General features: G+C 32.2%; 2 protein-coding genes across 2 annotated transcripts; both read right to left on the minus strand.

Annotated features, from left to right (window-relative positions):
• LOC104763160 lies at positions 894 to 2,324 on the minus strand. The gene is made up of 3 exons (XM_010486569.2): positions 2,124 to 2,324; positions 1,783 to 2,000; positions 894 to 1,203 (listed from the first exon to the last, which is right to left on the minus strand). Exons 1-3 carry the CDS (start codon positions 2,253 to 2,255, stop codon positions 1,029 to 1,031), a joined length of 525 nt encoding a protein of 174 aa, XP_010484871.1. The 5' UTR covers positions 2,256 to 2,324; the 3' UTR covers positions 894 to 1,028.
• Positions 6,122 to 8,962, minus strand: LOC104763168 (zinc transporter 5). Its single transcript, XM_010486577.2, has 3 exons — positions 8,154 to 8,962; positions 7,244 to 7,393; positions 6,122 to 6,574 (listed from the first exon to the last, which is right to left on the minus strand). Exons 1-3 carry the CDS (start codon positions 8,763 to 8,765, stop codon positions 6,269 to 6,271), a joined length of 1,068 nt encoding a protein of 355 aa, XP_010484879.1. The 5' UTR covers positions 8,766 to 8,962; the 3' UTR covers positions 6,122 to 6,268.

The following is a 9,177-nucleotide window of genomic DNA, read 5'->3' on the forward strand; positions in this document are numbered from 1 at the left end:
AAAAAAAAAAAAAAAAAAAAAAAAAAAAAAAAAAAAAAAAAAAAAAAAAAAAAAAAAAAGGAGACGAACAGTATGAGATTTTGAGATCTCTCTACGTCTGAAAGAAACACATTGTAGTTTTGAGATCTACTATAGCTTCTGTTTCTTAATTTATACTAAAGTTTACTGTTACACGTGGTAAATAATGATGTCATATGGTATGAATGCATATTCATCGGGATGTTCAGTTTGCATGCTAGGGTTTTTGGATGCCAGATAGGATTATTAAATGGAAACTTTTTTTTGTATGTGACGGAAAAAGCGAATCTATCTGCGAAAATTTCGATTTTTCAAGTTTGAAATTTAATTAGAATAAGATTTGTTAGAAAGATCTTTAATTTTCGAGTCTAAATATAATTAATCAATTTTGAATCTCACAATTATAACTTTTTATCCTTCTTTTTTTTTTTTGGGCAACTAACGTTTTATCCTTCTATTTCATCTTTATCCATCTCTTGTATTTTCCCTTCTAGCTTAATTTTTTATATTTATCGTCTTTACTAAAAAAATCAGGAACCAAGTAAATAAGTAATAACACAAGAAATTTAGAACCAAACGAGGAGAGCCTCGAGAATTCAAAAACTCCGACGACGTTCTTCCTCAATCTGATCTTGAAGAAATTAAACTTCACCTTTATCCATCTCTTGTATTTCCCTTCTAGCTTAATTCATAAATCATTTTTGAAGAAAATTTCACCAAAATTCAAATTTTACACTATATTTAACATTTTCCACGTGAAATTTCACTATATATGCCCACGTCATAGCCATAAGTTTTTTTCTTTCTTTCTTTTAGTTCGTATAGTAACTAGTACGACAATCACAAGTATTCACAGAATTCTTGAACATCTTATTTAAGTTATCTAGCTTCTGTTATCTTTGTTACACGAATTATTATAAAATAAGAAAGAGATTTCGATTTCTTTACAAAAGAAACGGAATTGCGAAAGTCTATGATATATACGACCAATTCACAAATTAACTTCAACATTATTTAGCTACGACAGACGATAAGTAATAAATGACAGAGGCAATGGCATGAACGAAACACACCTTGGCTCCAAAAGATAGAAAATATTTGTTTGTGAATCCACATTTTGATCTTGACTCTCTGTTTGACCATATCCCCATCGCAAGTAACACCGCTCCAGCGATTCCTACGATCCTGTTCTCAACCAACATTGTCTGAAATTTTAATCCAGAATTCATATTTCATTCATTCAAGAGCTTTTAACAAATGTAACTGGGTTGAATACGCTATAGAATGTTTAATCTTGAAACAACCGTACCCTGTGTAATGATTCAATACTGATTAAACCTTTTGATTAATTTTCTCATCATATGCATCATTATTGACATGTTTGATTAATTAATGTTATTAATTTTGTGGTAAATTGATATTTTAAAAATGCATTCTAATAAATATTTCGTTTCTTTTTTTTTTGTAGTAATTAAATGATTAGGAAAGTTTATGAAAATCTTCCTAAGCTTACGAATATTACTTGTATACATCATTTGAATGATCATTTTTAAGAAGGCTTTGTTCTTTTTGTGAAACCTTTATTAAGAAGGCTTTGTAAACTTTTAAAAATGTATTTGTTCTATTTCTAAAAACGTAATGATATTTAGTGGTATGTATTTCATGATATCTCTATAAACTATAAGATTACAGCAAATCTATTAACTTCCCCTTTTCTCATGCATGACATCTATTCTGAGTTTTAGGAGTGTTAAAAATTATTACCAGTTGAGAACAAGGCATATTATGTAGAACTGTGTAGCGATCGTATTAGTTATGGCGCTGACGCCGACGCCGGGTGTTGATAGATTGGAGGTAGAGCATCCGATCACATTGGCAATGACATGAGCTGCTGCCAAACATGACAGTGCTATAATCCCTAACACAAAAGCTGTTTTGCTTGGAGCTTTACACTCGACCATCCACACCCTATTGTGCTTCACCTGCCACATACCAAAAACAAAGTATATATAATCATCATCATCATCATCATCATCATCATCACCATCGATCACCATCATAATCATTTGTTGACTATATATATAATATATAATAGACATATTTACATTTTGTTGGGCAATATCGGCTTGTAATCCGACGTAACCAGCGACGATGCCTAAGCCCACGATCAAAACAATGCAAACTACTATTGTAACGTAGAAGCATCCTTTCGTCTTCGTTTTGTTTCCCTCTTTCATTTTCTATTATAATTTTTTTTTGTCTTGTTTATTTTTTTTTTTCTTGTTTTAAGAGATTGAAAGGAAAAAGGTTATTTGTGAAATTGAGAATCTTATGTGAAATGGATTAATATATAAAGGCTAGAGTTGGATTAGATTTTAGCTAACGTGGAAGCTGGCTAAATGTTTAATTTTTGGTATATATCAAACATTAAACTGAATATATATGTTAGCTAAAATCAGAAGATTCATGTTTAATGTTTATGTTAGCTAAAAAACCAGTAGTTAGATAAATATCTTCATATCAAACATTAAAATGAAAACCAGAGGATTCTTGTTTTACATATGGCAAACAAGAAAGAAATAGAAATGGTCTATAAAGTAACCCTATTTTTATATATCTTATTATATAATTTCGAATATGTTTTTTATGTAGTATTATGACAAGTGGATTAAAAGATAAGTTATATTATAAGACACTTGTCTAACAGAAATAAGATCAATTAGAAATAAATAGATATAATAAACTATAAGACTGTAAATCTACAAAACAATAGTCATGGAAGATAGAGTTATACAAAATCAATCCAAAATTTTAATTATTGTTAAAAAAATTGTGAATTAAAAAGTGATTTTAATTAAAAGCATTATTTTGAAGAAAAAAAAAATGAAGTGGTAAGAGATATTATCTTAACAGATTTAATAATTTAATATTTGTTTTAAATTTTAAATAAAACTAATAGAAAATGCCATATGTGAGTTAAGAATCTCACCAAATTTATTTTTATTTTTAATATTAGTGAGAATCACCCATTGCACATGGTCTAAGGATTAAAGAATACCAAGGTAGCGCCCAGACCCATGGGAGGTACGGTGAGAAGAGAGCCTAGACAGGAAAGCCCATCGTCAAAGCTAGACTTTAAAGCCCACCGTCTTGATGACGTCCACTCATCACGTGACTCTCTAAACACTCAGATTTTGTTATCTAGAGAGGAAAATATAAAATAGGAATTTTTTTTTAAAAAAATCTCTCTAATAATCAAAAAGAAATTGAAGAAAAAATTAAGAAAGGAATTTAAAAAAAAAAAAAAAAACTGTATCTGATTCTGATCGATCATCCACTTAGACGCATCGCAGTTAGAGTAACGGACGATGGTTTGGGTCTGTCGTTGTTGAAGATAACGATCGACTAGCGTAGAGAGTGATCTGGTGTGTGATTGATGACGTCGTCGGAGAGCATAGATAGTCTCGGGGACCGACGAACTGAAATTTTGGCTGAGGTTGATTGAAGTCATCGATCGATGGGGTGATATATATTGTCGTGGAAGTTGTAGGAAACGATATCGATCTGGACCGGAAGAGCAACAAGATCGAGTTGGTTTGATCGAGACTCGAGAGCAAAGACGTACGTGTTAATTGGGAATGATCATCCATCGATTAAAGCCAATTGGAAGAATCGAAAGATCTGACTTTTTAGGCGAAACACTTTTGATGAGAGAAAGGGTTCTGAGATTTTTATAAGCAAAAGATTAGGGTTTTCTTCAGAAAAGAAGACCAACAAAAAAAAAAAAAGAAGAAATTTTACGGTTTGGTTACGTACGTTGTTGTAATTTCCTTTTTCTTCGACAAAGGTTATTTTTTTCCTTTTATCTCAAAACAACGGTCACTTGTTTAATTTTACCTTCTACCGAACACACAAAATATGAATGTCAAATCATCCGCATGAAATCCCCAAAATCCGAACACACAAGATAAGACATCTATCTATCGTCTATCGTTAGGAAGATCGATGTTCAAAATAAGATATTTATCGTTAGGAGATCGATTTTCAACTATTGTTTTTGGGGAAAAATCAACTTGGATTAGTGTTTCTAACTTTTAAATGAAAAAAAAAAAAAAAAAAAACGGAATCTGTATTAAGACTTGGCAATCCGCTCTTAACTTTTAACGCCATATAAACTGTTCACATTGCTCGGGTAAATAGCAAAACGGTGACGTTTAATAAAATCAACTACAAGAATTATAGAAATTCTCTCTCGAGTTAAGGAGGTTCTATGTAAGAAAAAACTAAAACNTTTAAAAAAAAAAAAAAAAAAAAAAAAAATCGGAATCTGTATTAAGACTTGGCAATCCGCTCTTAACTTTTAACGCCATATAAACTGTTCACATTGCTCGGGTAAATAGCAAAACGGTGACGTTTAATAAAATCAACTACAAGAATTATAGAAATTCTCTCTCGAGTTAAGGAGGTTCTATGTAAGAAAAAACTAAAACAATATTGTAGATGGTGAACAAGAATGAATACACACACTTGACACTTTCAATACATGAACGGAGAAGGAGCGAAACCAGGTGATGCTATACGGTACGTGATTGTGTCTCTCCTGCATTCAAGAAAAAATAATGCATTACTCCTGTAATCAATCCTGTGGTGAGTTAATTAATTAGTCCACATACATCCTATTAATCCCTATATTAGCTGATAACTAAAAAAAAACAATTTAATTAAATTGAAAATCTTTTAAAAAACGATTGCGATGAACAAAATCTCAATTTGAAAAAACTATAACTAAAAACAATAGCATTGTATAAATCTCGATGATAGTAAAAANAAAAAAAAAAAAAAAAAAAAAAACAGAAAAATCATGAAATATTTATTACCAGGCTCTCTTCAGTGACGTACGATCTCTGCGGGAGTACGACGCCGTTTCTCTGGCTAAAATTTTTCCAAACGAACGATTAGTCTCCCTGGCGAAGACGACGGGGGTTGATACGTCTTCCAAGATAGCAGAAAGAGACGGCCGCCACCGCTTGAACCTTCTCCGCTCCAACCAAAGCGGCGCCTAACGGTTCACTCTTCGAAAGATATTCGTCCTCGTCATACGCGCGTGCGTGTCAATCACGGTGTAAGTCGAAGTCGAAGAAGAAGAAGAAGAAGATCCATCATCTCTATCTGCCGAAGATGAACGATAACACTGTCGAATTAGAGAGAAAAACATATATGTTTTGTAATATTTTTTTAACTAAAAAACGTTTTTAGTTTTTGGCTTTTTTTAATCCAATTAAGGTCTCGTGTTTGTTGAGCTATCTCTAACTGTGTAATATTTATCTATCAGTCAATTACTACAATTATATTAATATTTCTGCAACAAATCTTGTTTTTCCTTTTTTGGGTCTGACGTTATCCATTGCGATTTAAGGATAATGATTTCTTTTTAGAATATATCCATTTGTGGTTAAGTAAATGATAGCTAAATTAGTAATGTTAAGATCTCTACATCATATTTAAAGATTTGTTATCTAACTAGGCACAATGTAAAATATTTTTTTCAAAAGAAAGATATCCTATTTTATGCTTTTTTCCTTTGTCAGGGATATCTAATTAAGTTTGTAACCTTTTTTTTGTCAAACATTAAGTTTGTAACCTATATATATTTTCTTTGTTCTTAAAATGGAAAAGTGAATAAGCTAATCCTCCTTCGACTTGTCAAATATTTACAATATATAGACTCTAGAGAAAGTATTTTATGAGTTGATTATATTCTAAAAATAGTCAAAACGTTTATTTTTTTTCAACAACCAGTCAACGTTTTCGTTGTATTTAGTATTTACTTCGGCCATCTCTTAATTATTATTAAATATCAGATTCTGGCAACTGTAACCTCCATCATTAATTTGTTTATTTTAGTCAAAATGATTAAATATGAAATTTACATACCATAATAGATTTCCACTTTTCCCATTTACATATTTTAAAAATCGAATTGCTACTATTTCGTTGTATTTTTTTTACCATACATTTTGCTAAGACACTTTAGAATGTTCTCTTCAACCAATAAACCAACTGAAAAATATGAAACAATAAAATTTTAAACCAACTTATGTCATAATATATGAAACTTTTATAATTCGTATAAACAAGACTATGAACTATAAGTGAACATTAGCAATTTGTAATCTCGCGATTTGTACCATAATTTATATATCATCATTTGCATAACAAACTGTACGTATTTTAATGCAGGCGATTCGTTCTAAGCCCATTTAGCTAAAAGTGACATAATCCCGGCTCCAACAAGAAGAGAGATATGGGCCATGATTTGTAGTCTAGTGTTAGATTGCATCTTTGGGTGCATGAAATCTGCTGCGAGAAAGTCTACGAGAGACATATAGATGAGGATGCCTGCAGAGGCAGCGTTAAGGACCCCCTGCACGATCAGTGCCGTTGGGCTTGACTCATTATAAGAGCTTAAAATTGCCATTCCGACTGCTATTCCCACCGGCGTCGTTACAGAGAAAAATATCGACATTACTGTAATTGACATACAATTGAAATTTCCCTGCAATATATATATATATATATATATATATATATATATGAGAATTCAAATGATCAGAAAATCACAATTAAGCAAATTGTCATTTAATCAACCAAATGATTATGTTTAGATGTCGTCGGTTTAGAAGAAACATGAAATTATTTTAGATATGCTTATGATAACTATTATTTTCTCCAAGTTTTATATATGACATGATTAGATTATTTTATCTTATCATGTCAAATGTTTGATTTTTTGCCCCAAGAAAAGTCAAATGTCTGCAAAACATTAAATTTTGTGAAACATGTTTTCAGAGCCATTAAAGCAACAAAGGTTCAACTTCTGCATGCATTTTACATTATAGCTAACAATAATGGTCAAAAATATTATACATTTTAAAATTTGTTTCCTTGTGATTAATTGAAGACATATATAAATGAAGAAAGTCAGATGTGTGTGTAAGCCAAGAGTTGAAAATGGAATCGGTGTTTGAAGTTCGCAAGTGGAAGGGATAAGTCAAAAAAAAACCGAAAAGATGGACGGCACACATTTTATGTAAAATTCAATAGATAATATCAAGGAATACTACATATATACACCTTATATACATCCTATGATTCTTTAATATAGCAAATAGAAAAAGAATTGTGAAAATAAAAAATGAAAAGCAAAGATAGGAGAATAGTTTACCTGGGCGATGCAACCACCAAGACCAAGACCTTCGAAGCATTGATGAAACATTAAAGCAGCAAAGAGAGCTTTGGCAGTGTCTGGACTTTGTGATGCCCCAAGTGATATTCCTATTACCACTGAGTGTACTATTATTCCCACTTCCAACACCTATACATTTTTAATAAATTGTTATTAAAATTGAGTAGTTGTTAGCTTCACCTTTTACATAAAATGATTAGGAATCTATATTGGAATCTTCATGCTAAAAATTGCGTAAAGAGGGTGATGAAAAGGGACGCAAACTCATATATGGAACCATCATCTATAATTGTATCTCATACTTTTATGCTTAGTTACATACACACAAAAAGATTGCATCTCTTGATCTAACTTCAGGTTTCCCAACATTTTAGTTGACTCACTTTTTACGTTAAACTTATATTAAAGGGTACAAACCGTATTAACAGTTACTTTTGGAATAAATTACTATATTAAAGAGTGAGAGTCGATTTTTCAGGCTTTATCTTTAGGGGGGACCAGAATATGTGGTCAAATTTCTCCGAAAGAATATGTTACCCGCATGGACCAAAAAATCCATGCACCTATTAACTACTAGTAGTAGAGTAGTAGTATACTTTTTTATATAATATAGGAATAATGTAAAAGAGAAATATATACTATAAAAATAATAATATATATTTTCTCTTGTAATAAGATTGGTTAAACATATACGATTTGTATATATAACAAATTCTAACGGAAGTTATCGACAAAATTACCCAAAATTACGACAAAAACAAGTAGCTAAATGAAAATTAAGTGACATATATAATTGGCTAATATATATAATGTTGTTTTTCTCAAAACAAAAAAATAAAAATAAAAAAATAGAGGTAAATTAAAGTAACTAATTGAATTAATTAAATACCTGAGCCACAACTCGAGTCCGGTGAAGCTGAACCTCGGAATCACCAGATTCCACGCCAACAATCCCGTGCGTGTGACCATGAGCATGCACGTGCAACCCAAGATCGTCTCCACCGCCACCGCGTTGTTCTTCACCGTCACCAATCCTCTTGGACGTCTTGAAATGTAATCTATGAAAATACGACGTCGCAAAAGAATCAACGGAGAGAGTCAGAATCGCAGCGACCATTGCGATAAACCCTGTGAACGGAAACTCCCAAGCTTCTCCTTTCAGACACGGTGACGTCAGCTTCTCGTAACCTTCCGGCAACACATGCATAAACCCCGTCGCGAGGATTACGCCGGCGGCGAAGGCTTTCGTCACGAAGAAGAGAGTCGTCTCCGGCCTCAGAGACGGGAAGAATTTGCCGAGTAACGGGAACAGAACGCCGATAACTCCGGCGACGAGAACGGAAGGTATGGCGGCGATCTTGTATTTGTTAGCTCCGGCTTTGTTTTCTTCCTCGTCTTCGTGTGAACACTCGCATTTTGACTCGCCAGCGGATACGGCGATGAGGAAGAGGGAGATGAAGAGGAAGAAGAGTAAGACCTTGACGTTACGTGTGATTCTCATCTTACCGATTAGGGTTTTGCAAAGGGGGTTGAGTACTAAATCTCTTGATGATGATGACGACGCTGACGAGAAGAATTGGAAGAAGAAAGGACAAAATACGGGTGGAGAATTGGAGATTGGAGTGATCGTCGTTTACATCTCAAAGTGTGTGTGTCGTCTATATATATCTTTAACTGAACAGGTGATATTCTAATCGAAGACTTATTTATTATATGGCAATTATATATATATATATATATCAATATTTGTGTGTTTTGCTTTAATTATTTAATGCTTTTTGGTTCTGTGGGAACTCAAACAAGATTAACTTCATAATTTTAAGAAGAAAAGATAAAAAATAGAAAGAAACAAATTTTTGACCAAAAAAAAAAGAAAGAAAAAAATTAGGTATATATTTATTTGTCCCTTAAAA

Source organism: Camelina sativa, chromosome 3 (assembly GCF_000633955.1).
Source record: "Camelina sativa cultivar DH55 chromosome 3, Cs, whole genome shotgun sequence".
NCBI classification, from domain to species: Eukaryota; Viridiplantae; Streptophyta; class Magnoliopsida; order Brassicales; family Brassicaceae; genus Camelina; species Camelina sativa.

Excerpts from the sequence above, each read along its gene's own strand:
- LOC104763160 (XM_010486569.2), bottom strand. The coding sequence starts at position 2,255 with ATGAAAGAGGGAAACAAAACGAAGACGAAAGGATGCTTCTACGTTACA. Across the intron at positions 2,001-2,123 it reads CCGATATTGCCCAACAAAAT|GTGAAGCACAATAGGGTGTG; the intron begins GTAAATATGTCT and ends GGTATGTGGCAG. Across the intron at positions 1,204-1,782 it reads ATATGCCTTGTTCTCAACTG|GATCGTAGGAATCGCTGGAG; the intron begins GTAATAATTTTT and ends GGTTGAGAACAG.
- LOC104763168 (XM_010486577.2), bottom strand. The coding sequence starts at position 8,765 with ATGAGAATCACACGTAACGTCAAGGTCTTACTCTTCTTCCTCTTCATC. Across the intron at positions 7,394-8,153 it reads GGACTCGAGTTGTGGCTCAG|GTGTTGGAAGTGGGAATAAT; the intron begins GTATTTAATTAA and ends AAAAATGTATAG. Across the intron at positions 6,575-7,243 it reads TTGGTGGTTGCATCGCCCAG|GGAAATTTCAATTGTATGTC; the intron begins GTAAACTATTCT and ends TATATATTGCAG.